We start from the raw sequence: 23,543 nt of genomic DNA on the forward strand, positions 1-23,543 counted from the left end.
ACAATGACAAAAACAACCTCAGTAATTACTTTTTACAACAATATTGTTAAATATATTTAATTTGATAAATATATGAAGACATATTTGTAATTACTACATTATTGTTCTTATCATTTGTACAATCATTATTTTCTTTTTTTTTTGGTCTTTCCCACATGCCCAGTATGGTTCATTATATACATATTTGTCTTTTTTTAATTTCATTCCTTTTTTTGTAATCCTGTTCAATATTGTACTTCACAACAGTGTAACGTCTTTTGAGTTCATGCATGTGTTTTTACTTTATTAGTATCATATTTTACTTTTTTTTTTTGTTTTATATCTTTTCTTTGTATTTCATATCTATGGTATTTGGCGAATTGTCGAATCCACAATTGGAAAATCCCGTTTAACAGATCACTTGATTACTATGGATTTTAACATTAATTTAGCATTAGAATTATTATGGAAGAACTTGTCAATACTTAACACTTACTGCGTTTTCATCGAACTTTGCTACGTTTAGCTGTAGGAAACTGTGTATACATGAAGTTTCTTTAAAACAACTGATTATTTTTTACTTTAAACCCGACATCAAAGTTTAGTGTCAGTGCGGCCCACGCGTTTTTCTCACACGCACCTTTTTGCCGAGTCGTTGCACGAAACTTTGCCCTGGGCGTTTTTTATATATTTTTTTATCACTTATGGGCTACCATAGCTCAGGCTCATGACAGCTTCCGGTGGCGTTTGTTGACAAGTTAGCCAACGCGAATTAGCAACGTTAGTTACTTGGTTTAAACGTAATTCCGGAGTGACACCAAGTGGAAGGAAAAATATCCTGTCACCCAGTGCAAGGTACAGAGGACTTAGAAAGTGGACGGACTCAACAAGAGTAATCAGTGACCTAATAAAAACAGAGTCTCGCAATAGGAAAGGGAAAAGAATTACATGGATAGCAAATAGCATGAGATGGGCGGCAAGAACAAAAGCCAAATGGTGGTTAGAACCTGAATATTATAAAGAAGAAGTTATAGATTATTATTACAAGAGAAATGGAGAAGGAAAAAGGATGCACTTGATGTTTAGAATTAAGACAGGTGGAGTAACATGGACATATCTGTGTGAGAAGCTCTTCTCCACAATGAACTTTAATAAGTCAAAATACAGGTCCAAACTTGCTGATGAGCATCTTCAAGCCATACTGAGGCTCTCAATTGCTTCCTCCCTCAAGCCAAATGTGGCTCAGCTGTGTAAGAGGAAGCGCTGCTAGGTCTCTGGCAGCAAAGAGTAGGTAACAGAAGCCTATGTTGATGCGGCCCAGCCTCACCCAGAATCTAGCTCCAGCGGCCCCCAGGTAAGTTGAGTTTGAGACCCCTGCTCTAAACCAAGCCTTGTCATTGTTATAAATTACCTTGTTGTGTGTAAGTACAGGTACAGTCTCAGTGACGGCAGGTGACTTTGGGTAATTTTAGTGGTGACTTTTTTCCTTGGATTACATTTTCAATAAGTTACGTTTCCAGGAAATGTGAAAAACGTTGTAGTACGTTATGGTATTTCTGGGAGTAATTACCATATCACGGCTACTATTTTTCCGATGCCTCGCTGGATGTTGAACACATCCCTCACTCTTGACCTGACGTGGTCAAGAATTTTTGTGGACAAACGTTTTTCGCATTTTATCATGAATCCGTCAAAGTAATAGGGACCAAACATTTGAAATATCAATCAAACAGATCCGCAGACATCTACCAGGTAAGAAGGTAGTTAAACATATACACAGACTCCTAGTTTGTAATCTCTAAGCACTACAGAGTGACGGGGTTTACACCGCACACTGGACACGGGTGCGAATGTATGACAATGTGATTTTCTGGATTTTTTTTTTTCTCATTTTGTCATAGTTCATAGTTGAGGTATACCTATGATGAAAATAACAGGCCTCTCTCATCCTTTTAAGTGGGAGAACTTGCACAATTGGTGGCTGACTAAATACTTTTTTGCCCCACTGTATATATGTGTGTGTGTGTGTGTGTGTGTGTGTGTGTGTGTGTGTGTGTGTGTGTGTGTGTGTGTGTGTGTGTGTGTGTGTGTGTGTGTGTGTGTGTGTGTGTGTGTGTGTGTGTGTGTGTGTGTGTGTGTGTATATATATATATATATATATATATATATATATATATATATATATATATATATATATATATATATATATGGGGAATCAACAGTTTTTATTTTAAGGCGCCTCATCTTCATACATTTTTTTCATAGATATAGTTTTAATTTGTGTTTCAAAAGTTATTATTTTGTTTAATAGTTTTTAAATAATGGATGCTTTGGCAATTGCTTCTTTATTGCCTCAGACTTACGGCTTCTTTTGGAATGTAGAACACAAATGTACACAAACTTTGCAATTATTTTATATCACAAACATAATAAATACATGTTACTTTCAATTTGTATTTTATTACACTTCTTGTGCTAACAACCTACAATTCAAGAACACAGTTAAATAAATTAATTGCAGTAACGTTTATTGGACATTAACATTAATTTGGAATTGGACTCATTATAGAAGGATGCGTCACTATCAGACCTTCTCTTTTTTCAATTGAAGCCTGCTATGTTTAGCTGCAGGAAGCTGCATGTAGATGAAATGTCTTTAAAGCAACCGTCTTTGCCTGGAAACCAGAACTTTTCATTGTTATAACTTCTGTGGAAATAGAGCAATATTCTCAGCGACGTTTGGTGCCATGTCGGGCAATGATGACGTAGTGATGGAAATGCGACCGTTTGAAGCTGTGAGAGGCAACAATGGAGGAGTGACGTGGTGGCGACTTTCTGTGGATTATTTATAGCTTTCCGTGTCCACGTTTTCTGATGGGTTACAATTTCATGAAATGCATTATGGACTCCTATAGTTCGTATCTTAATTCCTACGCTTAAGCGTGTGTGTGTGTGTGTGTGTGTGTGTGTGTGTGTGTGTGTGTGTGTGTGTGTGTGTGTGTGTGTGTGTGTGTGTGTGTGTGTGTGTGTGTGTGTGTGTGTGTGTGTGTGTGTGTGTGTGTGTGTGACATTAAAACCACCACTAATATTGTGTAGCTCCCCCTCGTGCGGCCAAAACAGCTCTGACAGGCATGGACTCCACAAGACCTCTGAAGTTGTCCTCTGGTATCTGGCATCTCTTCTCTTTAGGGTGTCTATGACCCTGTCGCCGGTTCACCTATTGTCCTTCTACCACTGTACTAGGTACTAACCACTGCATACCGGGAAGACCCTACAAGACCTGCCGTTTTGGAGATGCTCTGACCCAGTCGTCTAGCCATCACAATTTGGCCCTTGTTAAAGTGACTCAGATCCTTACGCTTGCCCGTTTTTCCTGCTTCCAACACATCTACATCAAGAACTGCCTGTTCACTTGCTGCCCAATATATCGACCCCTTGACAGCTTTTATTCACTGCACCTGTCAGTGGTTTTAAGTGTGTATGTGTGTGTGTGTGTGTGTCTGTGTGTGTGTGTCTGTGTGTGTGTGCGTGTGCGTCTGTGTGCGTGGCAGTTTCGCCTACCAAGTGGCCTTTTCATGGACCTCTGGCACAGAGACACAGAAGACGGGGTTGTAGAAAACACGCAAGTTTATTGTGGAGACGGGGCTTGATAGAACAAGCCCCGGCGCAACTGGACAAAGGTCATGACAGGGCTCCTCTCCCCTGAGTGTGTGTGGGGATGGGGGTTTAACCTGTTGCTTGTTAGACCAACCAACGAGCAACAGTTATGCAGCCACTCTGATCCTGGGTCCTTAATTACCTAGATCCAGGTCTGGTGTTGCTGCTCAAACCACACCATCCCCACACCACATACGCCCGACACCAAACTGAGGCCAGGGAGAAGCCTACCCCACCTCCAAGCAGAGAACAAAAAAGAAAAAAAATACAGACTGTAACATAGGGTTAATATACCTAAAAATACAGACTCAGACCCAGGGTAACTATACCTAAAATAAATAAAACATCGGACTCTGAAACAGGGTTCCCATACCATAAGCCAACAAATGTCCAAGAACAGCACAGTCCACCGGCTTCCTTCCCCCAGGGCGACGATGCAGACTCCCTCCTCCCTTACGGAGAGAGTGGGGCCTCGAGCTGCTGTGTTGCATTTTTCTGCATACCTGTATGTGTGTGACAAATCAAAATCTCGAATCTTGGCTGGTGGAGGCGTGGCTGGGGTTGGCTGTTGCGGGGGGGCTGCTTGGAGGTGTGGCCTGGCTGCTGGGGCGCTGGATGGTCCTGACGGTGGCTGCTGGGCGGAGCAGCTAGCGGTCACCTGTGGTGGTTGCTGCGGCTGCTTCTACCCCAGTCCTCTGCCTGACCCCCTTGGTGCTGCTGCTGCCAGTCATATGTATATACGTGTGTGTGTATATATACATGTATATACATGTGTGTATGTATGTATGTAATACACACACACACACAACTTGATAATCTCTTAAGCTTGTGTTAGCCGTAGACCTTATTTCAGGCATATAACCAAAAACCCATTCAAAAATCCTAATGACAAGGGAACCGCAAATCCAGAAATGCTGACTAATTTCTGGGTTTTAGGACTCATTACTGCACCTCTCTATAGATTCTTCCATATCATGTAGCTCTAGTTACAAGGCCTCTATCCCTGCAAAGTAGCATATTTCAAGGGATCAGGAAGGGGGGTTAACCCTTGGGCATTTGACCTGGTTACATCCAGAAGCTGCCTTTATGGCCAGGAAAAGTTAATATGCCCTTTATCGAAACCCTCGGAAAACGGGTAAAAGGGCTTGGCTCCTCCCGGGGACGCTGATGGTGATTGGCGGTGATGACCCGGGGGGCCCGCTGGATATCGGGCAGGGAGTGAGGGGGTTGGCCCAGGGCCAGTTAATTAAAGGCCCTGCCAGGACCGTTCCACTGAGGAGGAACAAGGGGTTCTGTTTTTCCTGACCCCACAGCTTATTCTGTTCCCCATTTCAATGAGATTAGAGCGGTACCCATGGCAGATCAAAGTGTGTGTGTGTGTGTGTGTGTGTGTGTGTGTGTGTGTGTGTGTGTGTGTGTGTGTGTGTGTGTGTGTGTGTGTGTGTGTGTGTGTGTGTGTGTGTGTGTGTGTGTGTGTGTGTGTGTGTACACAATGTAGATTCTTCGGTCAAACAATGTCGTAGGAACTGCGGGCTGGTATCTACACACACAGTAGGATTCACAGAACGTAATCTACTAATGTATTTGTTTTTCCGTTTTATTGAATAATTACAATGGTTCTTTTGATTCAGTGGTACCGTGTGAGCCCCCACACCAGCAAATTGTATTATTTGTCGCCGACACGGATAATGGAGTTTGACCAAAGCGAGTAGAGATACCCGGTAGCTGCTCCGTGGAGATAAACTGCCCCCACAGAGCTTCTCACAGAGCTCCCAGTGTGGAGAACCTGCTCGCCCACTAGCTCTGTGTTTACACACTGTCTGGGTAGTGTGCACTCTGCTACGTCTCGGGACGACCTGCAGAGATTGTGTCTGCAAGCTTCCCTAACTTCCTCAAAGTTAGCTTAGCGCAGGTGTGTACATAGATGTGTGTAGGCGTATTCGTGTGTGTGCTCTTGGTTCCATCAGTCAAGTGCAGCATGTTGCAAATGTGACTTTAAATGTATCTCCTGCCTTTTATGGCCAGCTTTGTAACAGTGTTTTAAAATTGAATCCATAAGAAGAACTAGTCACTTTTTAAAAGTTACTAGTACTTACAGTATATTTTTGTTATTAGTTGCTAATACATCGGTTACTAGTAACTTTTTTTGTTTTCCTCGTAAAATGTAGTAGGTACTTGGCTTGGGCAGATTTGCTATTAAATCGTCTATCGGCGACGGACTGCTTCGATCGCGATTGGTGTTGATGACGGACAATTTTATTTATTTTTTTTCAGTCCCCAGGAAAAATCAGAGCATTATAATATATATATATAATATAATAAAAACATATATAATATAATTCAATAGAGAAGGATTTAGATCTATTTTGTTTCCTTAGTTTCTTACTTGTATGGAAAATGGAAAAACTCTGAACTCAGAGAATTGGAGCAGAGTTTTTTTTAATTATTATTTATGTCTCCTCCAGACAACGGTGTGCGCTGACTCACATGCCTGTTTATTTTAGATCTGCCTATTTTTGTTTGTTTCCTACATGTAGGAAACAATCTTGTTAAAAAATCGGATCCATCTTGTTAAAAAAAACAAAAAAAAAACTGTGCTTTTTTCCAAAAAACACCGCTGTCGGAAGTCTCCACATTGCTTTCCATTGCTATGGGACTTCATTTAGTAACAACTTGATATTTTGGTGTAAATATTTAACCTGCAAATAATGAATCCTGCACTTCACCACATTTGTCACATTACATAACATTCTATGCACGGCGCACAACCCCCCCGCATAAAATCGTCAATTGGCGATCAGTGCCACCAGCGATCGGCGATGTATGTATTTATTTATTTTTTTTACTTGTCATGAGAAATTAGTAGTCAAAACAACTAGTCAAAATAAAATTGACACTGCACTAGTATTAAATTGTACTAGTAACATAGAAATTGATACTAGCAGTAACAATCATAAACGTTTTCCATTGCTAATGAATAAGTACAAGTACCTCAAACATTTTGACTAGTAAAACTAAAATAGTTACATGTAACTGTGGGAATAGTAACTAAGTACTAGTAACTTTTAAGAGGTGACCAGTTCGTCTTATAGATTAAATGTCAAAGCGGCTTGCCATAGCCTTTCGTATCATGCCATATTTTCCTGTAGTCTTCCACGGCCCTCTTCTTGGATTTATTAAATGGCGCTAGGGAAAGAAAGGGCGGTGAGGAGGAGGAGGAGGAGGAGGAGGAGGGGTGATGATGAATTCATGGCGTTCTGACTCTGTACCTGGTCAAGGTCACCGAGTGTCTCCGCACGCACACCCTGAGATTCCTCACATTCCGGAGCTCTATAATGATATTATTTCTCAGACTGAACAACAGAGTGTGTGTGTGTGTGTGTGTGTGTGTGTGTGTGTGTGTGTGTGTGTGTGTGTGTGTGTGTGTGTGTGTGTGTGTGTGTGTGTGTGTGTGTGTGTGTGTGTGTGTCAGTCTTGGCATTTTAAGTTTTCTCAAGGTAGGAACTACTTGGAAAAACTACTCGTGAACCATGTGCCATCAGTAAACACTTGTGTTTCATCATGTCTTGTCTCTGTGGGGTGTGTGGCTGGGTAGTTTTACTTCTAGAGGGACGGTCACACAATAGCCGGGTAGGGCAGAATAACGGGTTTTGAGAGAGAGCTGCTGATAGTGTTTCACTTTTTTCCTGCTCTCAGGGCGGGAAGCAATCAAACGGGCGGAAACTTCGCTCCATCGCCCAGTTTTAGAGCATCAGCCCCCAGGAGGTTTCCTCGGCTTCCTTCTGACCGATACTTCCTTGTTGACGACCCTGAAAGTCAGTGGCCACTTTAAGTGACAGTGCTTTAAAGGGTGTGCGGTGAATTGTTATTGCTATCGAGTCGGAAATCTGAATCACAATTACGGTACTTTATTCCACCAGGTGCATTTACATGTACTAGGAATTTGTCATGGTGATTATTGGTGCGTGTTTACAGCTAGCGCAAAAAATAAAAGGCTTAACAGTCAAAAATGTTTTTATATAAGTAATTAAATAGTTTAAAATTTATATTGAATACAAACTTTAATTACATTTAAAAAAATAAGTTCGCCAAATATAATAAATACAAACTAAAATAAAATATAAAAAATAGCCGAAAAAAGCAAAACAGCAATAGCCGAGCAAATATACAATGTGATCCCATGCACAGGATATTGCTATGGATTGTTATTTACTGGGTATTTATTTACTAGATTGTCACAGTTTGTACAGTGTAATTGCACATATTTATATATGTATATTTATTGTGTTATTGTGTTTATATATAAAATGTCACATAAAACCTGTCTTAAGAATGGATTGACGCCACTGATAGCACCATGACTGCGCATCACTTGCAACCGCTATTTGCTCCGTCTTAAGGTCCAATTCGCACGCCGATAAAGTTTTTCTGCTAAGTGCACCTTGTTTTGCGTCTGATTGCAATTATCCCCCCGAGGCACCAGTCAAAAACGAAGAGCCAAAAATATGCATATATCCTTATTTAAATAAGTCCAAATAGCACTGGAGCACTGAGACGCTATTTGCTTGGCAGCACAGGGGTGCATTTCACCCTTTGTGCCCGGCGGCTTTGGGAATTACACCGTTTCTTTTTGTCTGATTTGCGCAGGTTTAGCAGCCGCAAAAGCTGCGCAATCCTTTTGTGAATCTGCCCCCTTGGGTTTATGAGCACCGGATATCACACCACTCTACTCTATTAATATCATATTCGGTTCCTCTAAGGTACTCTCAATGCCAGTTTGCCCTCTAGTCTATCGCGTATAAAGCACAGAGGTTTGATTTCATCAAACCCATATCGGCCTTTGTAACATGATACCGCTTGGCCTCAGTATTGCCAACCATGCCTGATGGCCAGTGGCAAGTTATTATTTATGAAATCATAGATCATTTCATTGTCAAAACATGGAGATATGTTACATTAACTTTGCACAGCCTGCATGTTTTGCAGGCTGTGGTACATTTCCACGACAAAAGAAGCATATGTGTTTTGGCTACATTTTTTACAGTTTGTTATTAATATTTTTGAGGGATTTATCATTTCTAATGTCCAATTAATATTCTATTTTAGGTCTGGGGTTGTGATAAGCAGGCGTCCAACTTGTATGTTCTCTTAAATATCGCCGCCGGTTCTGCCAATGCAACGTGGTATACAAAGGAGGTTCATGCTCGGAAAACGTTAAGTAGGCATGTGACATCATCGACATCACTGGACAAACTGTTTCCATAAATTGGCGTTATCTAATTGATCTAATCGAATCTCTCCCAAAAAAGCCTATTTTTGAAGCTTTGACATTGGCTGCAGCAGATGTCTGTTTTCAGCCTAGTTCTCGTCATGAACCCTAATAACCGTTAGAACACCAGGGGCCTAAAGCTCTTACATCAGTGTCTCAACTGGTCCTTTAGTCACGACCCAAACACAACTAAAGATCTGAACGACTATGACCGTGACAAACGTCTGAACGGCGCTTCAAAATAAAAGCACGGCATCGGAAATCAGGTACATTTCCGAAAATATCCATTAAGGTTTTTGAATAAGTGGACGTATACACTACCGGGTTTGGATCTTGACCTTTTGGGGCATGCTCTTGAAGTGTGTGCGTGTGCGTGTGCGTGTGTGTGTGTGTGCGCGTGTGTGTGTGTGTGTGTGTGTGTGTGTGTGTGTGTGTGTGCGTGTGTGTGTGTGTGTGTCACAGGGGCCCCATTGTGTTATGGTGGATATTGAGCGTGACAGCGCAACCAGACATCAGCCGCAGTATCTGTTTCCCTGCTTGATTGTTATCCCTGTCACACCATGCTTCCTTCCCTTCTCGCTGCTTGACTGAAGGGATGTTTAATTCATTAACAACCGAGCGTTATGAGGAACTCAAGCCTCGACCCGGACGCGTGAAGCACACCTCTGCTAACCGTGAGGCTAACAGTGACGCCCAAGTCATCTCACTGTCTTTTTGGGCTTCAAGCACCTGGCAGAGAGCAAGCTGGAGAGAGTGTCTGCGCAGGGCTGTGTGCCTGGCGGGGCCAAACCGGAGAAAAGGGGCAAGTCGGGGCAGGGGCGGCGCGGTGGAGGTGGTGGTGGTGGTGGTGGTGGTGGTGGTGGTGGTGGCGGCGGCGGCGTGCAGGAGTCTGCGTAATCCCCAAAACTCCCTCTAGTTAGGACATGAATAGATGCGCTTGGCTACGTAAGTGCATTTCTACCTGTGCACTCACTGCATCCGTTGCAGATGTGGAGAGTGACCACCCAGTGAGCCCCAGACATGACACCAACATGCCATCCACGTATCTCCCCCATCAGGCTCCCAATCTATCTGGCTAAATGTGGCCCGATTCTAGAGTTGGGTCGATTTGCGATATTTCCAGTCGATGTACAAGCCTAAACCCGTTTGACTTTATGCTGAGATGTTCTGGCAAATTACTGTATTGACCCAAATATAAGACAGGGTTTTTTTTTCCTGGAAATAGGTTTTTGTTTTTACACCAGCCCAACCCTAACTGATTCTAGCCTACACAAAAGAAAAACTGTTTTTTATCATTTAAGCCCAGCCCAGTGTTACACTTATTAAAATGCCTTAGAAGAGACTCGCCGAGTAGATTTGGTTTATTTCTCAGTTTTCTGTGCTTCGACAACAACAACAAAAAATGACCAGCTATTGATATCGACTTCTATGAAACATCTACTGTTGGAAAACCATATTAAAGTCGAACAAATGATCCACCCAAAAATTGTCCCACAGAACAGCCACCTCTTTGTTCCTGGTTGCTCTTACTGATGCTCGTGTCTTGGATTAAGGAAGCTGTTGCTCTGGCAGAGCAGCTCTACTTACTTCAAAACGCTCTCCAACCAATCCACTATTATTTATATGTCATGAAGTGTTGGCATTAAACTGCTGTAATCTGACGTGTTATTCATTGTTTTTCTAAACTGACATCTTCTGCGTCAGTGGGTGTTAAGCCGGACGGCCGGTATTACGTCCATTTAATCCCGGTATGTTTTTTATTTTTTTATTTGCTAAATCCCTGCTGTAAACATCATTTTGTCATTCACATGCTATGGCCAACATCCCGTGTAATACCCCACCTCCCCACCCCCCCAGCTTCCTTATTGTCCATTAGGGACAGATGGTGTGTTAAATATCTCTGTGATTTAATATTGATATAATTACAATGGGATCAGATAGCCGGTGATCATATGGGACCCTCATTAACAGATGTGCAGTCACTCTGCCCCCAAATGTAGTCTGCCACAATTCAGTGCATTCCTTATGTATGCAACAATCACAAGATCAGAATCAGAATCAGTTTATTCCAACACGACATTTACATATACAAGGAGTTTGTCATGAGTTTGGTGTGTTTCTCTACAGACAATCAGAATCAGACTTTATTAGCCAAGTAGGCTGACACATACAAGAATTTGACATAAGTTTTTCAATGACTCCTCGTACCTACAGGACAACAGTAAAACATGGGAAAAAAATCCAAAGGTTACAGAAGATTTTAGAAAATATTTACACAAAACTATGTACATAAAACATACAAATAGAAATATAAAAAAAAAACATAAAGATATTTTTCAATTTGCATTTAAAAGCTCAATAGTCGGAAAAATAAAATAATAATTATGATAAAATAAATAAGAAAATAGCTGAAAAAATACAAAACAGAATTAGTAAAATATATATAAATATACAGAATATACAAAATGCAATTCTAGTTTCGAGACTCGGCGTGCTCGTCTCATTAGTTTAGGATACTGTTGTATTAGAACTTCCAATTCTGTTTTGTGCTTAAATGACAGTCCACACTCCTACTTTATGGCAACCTGTGTGCGTCGGCTGTTTTTGTCTGAGTCAGAATCATGACTATGGGAATGCTTTCCATTTGCTCAGATGTCGTACATTCCATGTCGTGTCTGCTCAACACACCAGGAAGTGAAGCGACTGGCTCCTCTGCCTCACAGGGCTCGGCGGTTTCTTAATCCAATGCAGTGAAAAGGGGAAAAGAGAGAGGCTTTAAATTGGAGAAGGAAATGACAAGAGTTATAGGGCTGGGTGCCTCCTAAAAGCAAGGAGAAAAAGGAAGTTCAAAGGGAGTTTTGAAACCATCTAAACTTTAATAGTCCACAAGAAAACAAGATTTGGGATATTTTCTCCATGGGTTATAAGAGGGTAAAAGTTCTTTGATCCTATTTTTAAAGAATAGGCAAAACATTTTTTACAGATGTGATCATGTTCCGTAGAGCTGAAAGATGCATGTTTTTAATCTTATTTGTAGGAGTGAATCATTTCCTTTCACTTACTCCCCCTTGTGGCTTAAGACAGGGGACACTTGGCCTACCAGGAAAAGGGAAGTGGAGATGTATTCATTTATTTAGTTCAAAGAGAGATATTCTGATTCAGGCACGGTCTGTACCCCAAAATCCCTGACAACAGCCTTTCCCTCACTTAAGAGTGTTTACAATTATGAACTCTGCCCGATGCGTGTCACAACCACTTTCTGACCAATCGGCGCTGGACGTACTCGCAGATGGCAAGCAACAGTAAAAGGCTGGCTACATTAGTATTGTCGGTGGATGGCGGTAGGGGTTGTTTTTGGGCACTGGGGCCTTCTGATTGGCCAGCGGGGACAGTGGGAATTAGGCTGTGAAGGATTAGCGTCTGAGCTCTGATTGTCTATTGGTGCTCGGAAGCCTCCATGTGCTCCACATGGACTGGCAATAACAACCCGTGGCACAAACATGCAAGATTATGATCCTGCCTCGATCTCTGCGGGATGTTTTGTACTAATGGAATGTGACCAGTCAAGTTGATTTGTTAGCATTTTGTTTTGGTTTCCTGGATATATTTTTAGATAGATACAAGTCTAGCCATGGTGGTGCTTCTCACGAATAACCTCAGCAATAACTTTTACTGCTTTCCAATAATTTTCAAACGGAAAGGTGAGTAGAAATACATGCCATCTACCCGTGATACTTTTTGAAAAAAACATTTTTTAATCCCTTTTATATTAGATTCTTTGAAGGAACAGTGCTCATCTACTGCACCTAAATTATAAAGTTATTACTTTCTGCTCTAAAAAGCCATTGGTAGCATAGATGGATGGATAGATGGATAGGTAGGTACTTTATTTATCCCAGAAGGGAAATTGCAGTGTCCCAGCAGCTCACATCACCACAAGAGGAAATATAATAATAAAGGAATACAATAAAATATGAAAAAAGAAAATGGAAAGTATGGGAAATTTAACTGTACACAATGAAGAAATCTGCGATTATAGACTAAACCTAATGATAATCAACAGTTAACCTAACCTTAATGTAAACTAAAAATAACCTAGAAATAGCAGAAAAGCAATAACATTTGAAAGACCTGAAAAATAAAAGGTCCTATACAATAACTTGTGAAATAAACAGTGAAGCAGCAAGATGAATGTACAATAAAACCTGACTTTAAATATATAACCCTGAAACAAGTTGTCTGTTAATTGATATCATCTTGTTATGAGGAACGAGTGTAAAGTCCTGCATTGTGCGTGTATTATAAATAATGGGTTAGTTGAATTATGTATGTGCTGCAATGTGTACTCGAAGGACCACCTCTAATGCTGTTATAGCAGTGACGAGGGGTAACTACAGTATAACTGGGATCATGCCGAGCACATGGCTGTCGAGGCTAATTCCAGCACGGTCTTACACGACCAGACTCTGGGGAACAGTATGCCGCTAAATGTAGAGCAGCTGTTACATTTACATAAAAGTACCTTGGCAGGTTTAGTCTGCCGACCCCAGGCTGTGCCCTGGAAGTGCACGCATTACAGTGCAGTTTTGGAGCCAGTGAGACATGTTTAATTGAGCCAAAGGCAACAATTGCCGTTCATTTGTTGTATTTGTTCCTGATAAACTGTTCTATTCTATTCAACTATTCATAGTGTGTGTGATTTGCAGATGAAAAGTGAAAGTAAAGTTGTGTTCATTTTTGTGCACTGTTTTTGCACCTTCTATCTGTTGTCATCTTATTTACATAGTTGTATTTCTGAATAATGTATGATTGTTGGTGAAGCATCATAATATGTATTTGTATCCCCTTTCTTATGACTTTTCACATTATTTTCTCATGTATTCATTCTTATTATTACACATTATGCAAAGTTCACATGAGACAGTTGTGTTGGACAGTTGCCTATTTTTCTTCATTTTATTGAAGGCATTGACTTTAGCAATTAGTAGGCATTTACTTGAAGATAAACCAAATGCTGTATTATCTATTTAACATGATATGACTAGATTAAAGAGCATATGTTGCTATAATCCCCTCATAAAAGTCCTTATCAAATGGATTTAATTCTGATATTAATGGAAATGTATACAGCCGTTCCTTGCCGCTATCTAATTTATTTTAATATTTCCTTGGCTTATCCAAAATGCCAAAAGCACTTTTCCCTTCATGTGTTAACCCATTAATGCATTTGTACGTCTATGCGCTTAAGAATTTAAGGACCAGATTGCACTTGCACTGGCCATATGGTTACCATGCCCCCCCTGTTACCGCAATCCAAAGCTTTTTGGCTCCCCAGGAAGGCTAACCCCTTCCCCCCCTGTTCTCTCTGCTTCTAGCGGTCCTAAAGCAGGAGGCGGAGGATAAGACGGTCCCCTCGCTGTTCCAGGAGAACGTCTTTGTTGAGGCCAGCAGGCCCAAGTACGTGGAGGACCTTCACAATGAAGCTCAGGAGGGACTGAAGCTGATGCAGCAGGAAGGTGCTAACCCTCCCATTTAACCTCTTAGTCCTATGATGCCACCCCATAATTAGGATTGAGAATGACTGCTATGAAGACCGCTATGATTTACTATTTCTTTAAACCGTGTATGTGTGTGCAAATAAATGAAATTGAGTGTTTCAAATGAGAAATTTTGTATACTGTTCTCTTCAGAGACCGACAATGGAGTGGATTACAGAGATGATGAGAGCACCATCGTAAGTAATACATAAAATGAAGGTTCTTTCACAGAATTTGGGGAATTGCATGGATCATTTCCCTCTGAGAGAGAGATTAGTGATTATTATTATTATTTTTTTTTTATACAGTCAACGGTCCAACAAGAAGAAGATGGCGGAGGGTTTCTGTCAGACAGCACCATCCCTGATGCTTCCTCCATGGTCTCCACGCAGTCCACCAGGTCCTCCCACTCGGGAATCACCAGACAAGGTAGCTAAAGGGAAATTAACTCCGCTTCAGGTTTTGAAAATTGTAATTTATTAATGGCTATAAAGGGTTTTGTGGCTCAGAGGCTCAAAGATTGTATCCATGTGTCTCGCCACTTAGGATCCACATTCCGGCCGTTGAACTCCGGGAACATGCCAGAGAAAGCCAAGAACAGAAGAAGGCACAGGAAGACCGTTATGGGGATCCCGCATCATGTCCAGAAAGAACTGGGTACGCAGCTTATCCTTTCCCTCGTATGAGACGTTCCAGTTCAATACATTTCATATCTCCCATAGCTTTTACATGAGTACTGTGATATTAAATATAATCTATATATCGTTTTTTTGTGATCAAGTGAGTTTCAGGACATTTGGAATTTGTATTTTAGGAAGATCTATTCTTGAAGCCATTTATATGAATGTGTCGTAATCTGTCTTACTGCCTTCTGTCAGGGCTGGATAGGGTAGGCTGGACAGTTAAACCAGTACTGGACGAGGAGCAGCTCTGCAATGATGAGACAGCAGATAATGCTACTGTGGATGGGGCTCCGCCGGCACCAGAGCCCCAAGAGCAGGCTAGTGTCAACAAATCTGAGAGCCAGCAGATTAGTGGATGTCAGGTTGGCCACAGGGATGACCTGGCCCTGCTGCAACTCTTGGGTCCTGAGCTGTCAGCCCTGCAGAGGCCACGGTCCTTGGCCGTCCCCTGGATGACCACTGCCAACACCCTGCTGCCGCCCAGCCCCGTTATGTCCATGTCCCCACAGGCCACCTACCTGTCCAAAATAATTCCCAATGCTGTGATGCCTCCATCCATCGAGGTGGTGGAAATCAAACGTGGGCGGAGCCGCAACAGCCTGCGAACTGTCAGCAAGAGCAGCCTCCTGCTCGCCAGCCCAGCCTCTTCCCGTGCTTCCTCTCGAGTTTCTTGCGGCAGAGCCTCCACCCTGTCCTCTGCGTCTCACTCCAGACTTCAATACCTGTCCGATAGCTCTGGCTGGAGTCGCGCCGAGTCTTCGGAGACCTTGGTGTCAAACTCCTCCACCATCTCCAGCAGCAGCACCCCACGACAGAAAGAGTCGGATGAGGAGAATTCGCCTCCGAATAGTTCTTCCAGGGAAGACAAAGTGAGCATTTATTCCTCTATCAGCAAGGCCTCCAAGACCACCTCTAATGGAAAGCCCAGAAGCAAAGGAATTGACCACAAGAAGGAGGGTGCCTTTGTACGCAGCCTCTCTGTCATGAAATCAAAGAGAGCTCCTACTCCTCCCAGCCGCTCCTACTCGCTCCACAATAAGATGAAACGGAGGTCTCGTGACCTTGCAGAGGTCAGGGTGGTTTCAAGGCAATCTTCTCCCCTGAACACCTTAGCTTCAAGTGAAAAAAGTGGAGGAAACGATGCTGGAGAGAGTAAAGTTGCTTTTCTCCCCCCTATGTCATCCGTGACCACAGACAGCCCTGGCTACACTGCCGACACCAGCTCTCTGGATGACTCCACCGGTTCTGTGTCTATCAGTCCTCTTAAATCCCAGTTGCAGGCACCTGAGAAAGAGGTCACTCCAAAGACGGAGGAACCAGATGCTAAAGACACTTTAGCTGCACAGCACCAACCACCCGTGGAGAATGGGATAAAGATAACAGCCTCCCCCTCCAGTGGCTACTCTAGCCAGGCTGGCACACCCAATCAAGCTTCCAAACCGCCCGATAGCTCATCCCCAAGGCACAAAAGGGGATTCCTCGCCAAGCTGCAGAGCATATTTCCTGGGTCATCTCCTGCCCCTGCGGTATCAGCCCCATCCCCTCTTACACAGACAGCCACCCCCGAGAGCAGCAAGCCCGGCCAGTCTCCCGTACCTCCGATTGGTGCTGCCAGCGCGAGCCCCTCAGTCAAGGCCTTGAGGGAGCTCTTCAACATCCCAGCCCCACCCAAGATCCATGCACCTCCACCCCCTCCTCCAGAGGTTTGGGTCCACAACAAACGCACCTTTGAGTTGTTGCTGGGACCCCCTGCCCCGAGTGACACTTATGCTGCTGTAAAGAAAAACCCTAAGGATAGGAGACAGCAGAGACCATCTCCTTCCATTTCTAGAGATGGCTCCAACAAGAGCTCATCATCAGAAAGGAAAGGGAAGAGACAGATTCTTCCTACAGAGATAAGTGATGGAAATGTCACCTCATTGGTTACAAGGAAAGTTCAAGAAAGTGAGCAGTTGAATTTAGAGTCTAAGCAAGTAAACAATGGAAGATTGAGTCGTGTAGAGCAGTGTGAAGATGGGAAAGGAATAAGTAAAGTTACAGGAAAGAGAGAGATGGTAAATGGAAGAGAGTTAGCTCATGGGATGTTGGTGGAAGTCATAGAGAAGTATCACCAGAGGCGTACGGCACTACAGAAAGAGCAGGACAAGACGGCAACTCCCACTCAGTCATCAGTTTCTGAGGTAAAGACTAACACGGAAACATTATCTACTGCTACATCAGTGTTTTTCCCCCCATCCCCTACCTCTACTCCAGCACACCAAGTACCACTGCCCCCCACAATACAGCATGTACCTGTAGATACCGCCGGCGTGCCCTCTAGTCAAGCTACTGGCCCTGCTGCACCACCTATAATGGAGTCATCCTGGCCCCCACCCCCTCCACCAATGGAGCAAGCTACTGTCACCCTACTCAGTGGGAATGAGGTGATGGATTTCCCCCTTCCACCTCCACCAATATTGAGCGAGGAAGGGCTTGTTTTACCAGACAACGCACCCCCAGTGCAAGTGCCACTGGTGCAAGCCATTCCCCACGTAAACATTGTGCAAGAGTCGGATATTCAACAGTGTGAGCCTGCACAAATGAAAACATCAGTTGCTACATCTGTAGAAAAGGCAGTACGTCCTAATGTAGCCACTGAGGTTGCACAGCTGACGCCAAAGGATGTACGCACTGCTGCACAACCAGTGGCACCTAAATTGAAGTTAACTGTGTCTGTGCACCAGGGAATCCCTCCTCCACCTCAAAGTATCCCCCCACCACCACCATTTTCAGCCCCTGCGCCCCCTGCCAAAGAGGTTTTGCCTCCGCCTTTGCAAGAGATCCCTCCATCACTTCCTCAGGAGATGAGTGCTTTAAAAGAGCGCATAGTCGGCCCCCCTCCACCCTTAGAGTCAGACTCATTCCCATCAGCCCTGAAACTTAATCGGCCACCCGAGAGCATTCCGCCTCCACCTGAAACTCAGACTGTGGTGTCCACAGCGCCAAGTATTTCTCCACCACCGCCTCCGTCAGAGGCCCCCCCCCCCTTTTGCGAGGCACCCCTTTCTACTGATTATAGCGACCCAGCAGCTAAGGAGCTCTCCACTTTACCTCCCTCTCTAACCCCTTTAACAACTTCAGTTGAGAGCCCACCCCCAGCCACAGTGTGTGCTCCCACTGACGACACACACCAGCCTCTTCCAGATATCACAGACAACCAAAGCAAAGATCAGATCTCTACTACAATGCCAGGAGAAGCCCCAACGTCTATGGTCACCCCCCCCCTTCTGCAAATGGTCAAGCTCAGGTCTGTAAATAACAGTACTGACTCCAGAAAGCCCCAAGAAGAAGTCCAGGAAGAAGTCCAGGCTGAGGTCGTAAAGACCCGGCAGCCCAATAATCTTGTTCCACTTGAAAATTTGTCTGTGGTCCCAGAGCACCGTCCTTCACAACCCGCGGACATCTCTGCACCTTTACCTGCCCAGGCCCCTGCGAAAATAGCACAAAGAGAGACCGCAGAGCGCAAAAGCAACGAACAGATCTCTGCCCCTGCCCAAGAAGAGGACAGCTCTTCCCCCTCCCCTCTACAGACAGTCAAGATGAGGACTGTAAATAACAGCTCTGACTCCACAGTAGCCCAAGGTGGAGTCAAAGTACAGCCTGAGGCCGCAGCAGAGGGTCAACAGCCCAATCATCCAATTGCCATCCAACCCTCCAGTGGCGAAGCTCCTCAAAAGCCAATCAGAAGATCCCTGATTATGCTCTCTCCTACACACATAGCTCCTCCTGCCATAGTCACCCCTCAAGCAGCCATTGTCAAGTCCCAATCCGCAGTGGTTCCACCCTCTTCCCCTGCCCTCGCCTCTCCTACAAATAAGTCTCCGCCTGCGACGATCCCCTCCTCCTCCATGAACCTGCAGGAGGCCATCCGGCTGAGGACGGCAGCTCGGACAACCGACGGCCCTTCTCCTCGTCGTAGCCTACAGCCTCCGGTGTCACCTCTGGGCGGAGACATCCACAAGTCTCCATCCAGCACAGCCAGCTTCATCTTCTCCAAGAGCACCAAAAGGGTGGTCATTGAAACGACGTCCCCTCTAGAGACCCAGGCACATGTCCAAAAGAAGCTGGCTGCTGAGATGCCTTCTGTGTCGAAACCAGTGGTAGAAGCGGAGTCAGAGAAGAAGGCAGTCAGGGTTCCGCCACCTGTAGCAAAGAAACCCAAAGCCAAGGTCAAAGACGCAAAGAATGATGGGGAAACTGAGAAGATGCCTACTGCAGGACAGGAAGCACAGCGAGAGAGCAAAGAGGGTAAGTGGTTGTAGTTGTTTATGACTTGCAGTTGATTACCACAAACAGTATGAGAAAACATTATTTCTGTTTTTGTGACATTCGTTAATAATGAACCATTGCTCCCATATGACCTAAGGTACTCCAGAGAAACCAAATGGGACCGCAGGTGGCATTGAAGGAGGGAAAGCGTCGACATGATTTGAAAAGACTGATTATCTATGAGGATGATGAAAACATAGATTGGAGAATGACCTTAAGCTTAAAAAAATAAAAACATACTGGACTGAAGTTGAAAAGTTTGTTCGTGTGAGGAAGAAGACACTGGCCGGGGGAAGATGCACGGAGGAAAAACATTTTTCAGTTTTTGAAGAGTTCTCTTTTAATGATAGTTGGACAAAGTAGAGAAATATAATTTCGATCTTATGTTAGTGGTGTGGGTCTTGTCGTTCTCAACTATTCATGTTATATATGTTATGATATGCAATATTGTATTATATATAAAATTTCCTTTGCCAGAAGTGCATCTCAGCTTTACGTTCCCAATACTTGCAGGTTATGAATGTTCATTAGAGTAGGGGAAGTTCTGCCCTCTAGTGTTGGATAATACAATTACTACTCTGCCTGCTGAGCTTTCACGTGGATGCGTCTAACAATGGGTAACGTGGGCACCTGTCTATTACATAACAGATTGTCTTTATTTAATATATCCGTTACTTTGGATGTGCACTATTGAAAATCTGTCTTCCAAAGTGGTGTTTTTCACTCGTTTAAGTGTTTTATTTTTTTGTAATTTTCCATTTCCATTCAAATCTCTTCACCTATTTGGGGCTCCTTGTAAAAGATCCTTATCTCAAGGAGACTTCACCTGTATAAATAATGGAAAATAATATAAGAGCGTAATACTTAAGGAAGCCTTCAGGGTTGCAAACTGTTTTCATCTTCTCAAATATCCCAAGTTGTTGCAACCCCAGAATTTAAGAAAGTAAACTGTACTTATGTACTTCTGTGATTTTATTTTATTTTTTCTTTCTGCTAATGTAAATCAAAAGAAATGAAATGCATGTAAATTATGATTTGGGAGTACATTTTATATTGGTTTCACTTAACAACCAAGAGCTATATTTTACATCAGTTATGTTGATAATTGTTTGGGAAGATCTGTCTGTCCTGGAACTGTAAAATATGTCAGACTGATTTCAGTGATCATATATTAACTGGTTATCTATGGTTAAAATAAACAAACTAACAAATGAACTTGTCTGAGTCTTGAATGTTTGTAAGTTGCGTCAAAGGGTAAAGAGCAATTAAACAAATAAACATGAAAGTCTTTGTGAAGTTGCAAGATGTCAAGATTTCCATTTTCCTCTGTTATATATTATTCAATAAGGTATGGCTGAAAAAAAACCTGTTTCTTTTAAGATAATCGTGCCAATAACAAAACAAGAATTGTTCTCACTAGACAGATGAAGCACTCCCCTAGAGGAATGGCCTCATTTATCAGGCAATTAACAATTTGAGCAGATTCAGATCATTCACTCAGTACGCCACATTTAAAATGCAGGTTTGTCTCCATTATTCACCCGTTCATTTGAATAGCTGACAGAACAATCAAGGTAGGGAGAATATCAGGATCATCTTACAGGGCAAATGGCTTGAGAAATTGAGTTTCAACAACAAAAATTCTCAATATTTGTGTTTGCAATAGATAAAGTCAGTCTCCCACCTCAAAGACCAGTCAATGCCTTTTAAAACAGACCCGCTGAATTGACAAAATAATCAACACAAATCAAACCCCATTTAATTCTAAGATCCCATTTTCTACTCGGTTCTTGTTCATTTTGTAAAGTTCCAGTATAAATAAGAGCTGAATGCATTGGGTGGTTTGGATTTTATTGAAATTAGTCAGTGGAGTAGGTCTACTGTAATGAAATGTTTCAAAGCATTACAGTGAGCAGCTATTGGTTTTTTTCTTTTCCCTCCCACTAATGCTACCTCCATGTGAAACTCCAAGTCATCATCCAATCATCTGCCACGCCCGTCTCTACCCACCCTGTATCGACACCCTCACTCCCTTTGTCGTTTTTGCAACCGACTTTGGACATTTTAGTCCGTTCAACCCCTTTGCTGCTCGTCTTGCACGTCTCTCCGTTCACCTCCTCTCCCCATTCCCACACCCACTGTGACTCTTCTTCTGGAACAGACTTTTCCCTCATCCCCACAGTTACAGCGGGCTCCGTTGGTTCCACCTTCGTCAGATTGACTGCCACGAATGGCCCTTCAGAGACCTCGCCTTCACCCGACACCCCTAGCTCTGCTGGATTCCTTTCCGATGAATCCATTGATCCTGACTGATCGTCCTCCTTCTCTGGAAGCTCTCCAACCCGATACCGCGAGTCATCGTCCACGCGAAACTCCTTTGACTCCCCCACGCCAGACATTTCTACCTCCTCCTCCTCCGACATTTCTTCCTCCTCCGACATTTTTTCCTTCTCCGACATTTCTTCTTCCTCCTCCTCCTCCTCCTCCTCCTCCTTGCTTTGGGGCTCAGTGAATGGCCGATTAATCTCAGGCTTAATTGCCGAGATGTCGTCAAGCTCCCAGCCATCATTTGCGCTGACTAGGGATGGGGCTACTGTTGAAATGCGATGTTGTGGTGCGGACAATTGATCAGAGACCTGCAACGGCCCACTGTTGGCATAACCTTAAAGAATTTTTTAAAAAACACATTATCAGTGACATCGTTGAAAACTGGCATTGAACATCTATTTTTATTTGTTTTATAAATAATGCATCTACCTTCCATCATGGCCCTTTTGGATTTAGAAGTCACACATTGTGAGTCACAGCATTCACAGATTGAGTCATCGCCGGTCAGGGCTCTCCACCTGCACGGCGACGTTAAACAAACACTCACGCCCTTCATAAGGAACTGAAGAGAGACTCAATCCCGACCTAAAAACGTCATCGCTTTACGCGCCATACCTGCCTTCCTTGTAGGTGCAGGATTTGTGTGCAGGACTGGGGTCCTCGTTTGTCACCAGCAATTTGCAGTGAACACGTACCTAAAAATAAAACAATTGAACCAAAATAGTGCACGCGCGCGCGCGCACACGCACACACACACACACACACACACACACACACACACACACACACACACACACACACACACACACACACCTCAGCATCTGGGACAGAAGTGAACTGGAAGGCACGGAGTGAGAACCGCAGAGTCTTGTCCTGCCGAGGGGCCACGAACCGAGATCCCCCCGGATCTTTCTGGCTCTCCAACAAACACCTGAGAACGGCACCAGTTCGGCAGAGTCTAGCTCAGTAACCAAAAATAAATAAATTCATTTGAAAAAGGGACACACTGCAGTCTGCCATACATACCCAAAGTTATCAATCAGAGTATATCTAACGGATGGTTTGGCGTTGTTGAACGGCGCGGCAAAGCAGCTCGTCACGTAGAGCTTTCCTCCAGAGAGAAGGCGCGGCGCAGACACCTGGAAATTCATGGTCTGCCCGAGCTGTAACGTCTGGGACTCGACCGGCGTGCTCCATGTATCTGGGGCAGCGGAATCGCAAAAGATCACATATTATTACCACGTATGCCTCAGAAAAACGGTGCGCGTCGCGCTGCACGAGTGACTATGGGTTGCTCTGTATCACGCCCCGCCCTAGTCCAGAATGCACTCTGCACACCATCCAGCAGTTGGATTTGGAACTCGCTGGGCCTCCCCTGCAGCTTCTTACGGGCCACGGCGGTGCTCCAGGTAGGACGCATGGCCAGCTGGTACACGTGGTGATACCTGCAGGATGAGAGACGCGGTTGCTGAGCGGGGCGCAGCCTCAGCGTCAGCATCACTCACAGAACCTCAGAGGGGCGACGGGTGACGGGCCAGTCGCACCTTTCAAACCGGCACTGGATGTTGACCTGGACGCTCGGGACCCAAGGCCGTGAAGGCGTGTAGGTGAGCACGTGTTTGTACACAAGGTGGCCGCTGGGGGGCGTCTGTTGGGACGGCGCAAACACAGTTATGCAGAAGGGGACAAGGGCCAGGGAGGGAGGGAGGGAGGGAGGGAGGGAGGGGAAAAAAAACCCCCAATATAATTGTTTTGACATTTAGAATTTAGATAAGGCAAAAT

At 43.9% G+C, this 23,543-nt stretch overlaps 1 protein-coding gene across 1 annotated transcript in view; it reads left to right on the top strand.

Annotated features, from left to right (window-relative positions):
• The window catches only part of LOC307238890 (uncharacterized protein), a 35,085-nt gene extending 14,453 nt beyond the window's left edge, over positions 1-20,632 (top strand). Inside the window, exons 3-8 of the mRNA XM_080012044.1 lie at positions 14,281-14,421; positions 14,596-14,639; positions 14,751-14,871; positions 14,989-15,099; positions 15,321-19,412; positions 19,531-20,632. Coding sequence (XP_079868170.1) covers positions 14,281-14,421; positions 14,596-14,639; positions 14,751-14,871; positions 14,989-15,099; positions 15,321-19,412; positions 19,531-19,592 — 4,571 coding nt within the window. The 3' untranslated portion in view covers positions 19,593-20,632. The remainder of the gene's footprint in view (positions 1-14,280; positions 14,422-14,595; positions 14,640-14,750; positions 14,872-14,988; positions 15,100-15,320; positions 19,413-19,530) is intronic.
• The last annotated feature ends 2,911 nt before the right edge of the window (positions 20,633-23,543 follow it).

The sequence above is a fragment of the Zeus faber genome (genome assembly GCF_960531495.2).
Source record: "Zeus faber genome assembly, chromosome: 13".
Lineage (NCBI taxonomy): Eukaryota > Metazoa > Chordata > Actinopteri > Zeiformes > Zeidae > Zeus > Zeus faber.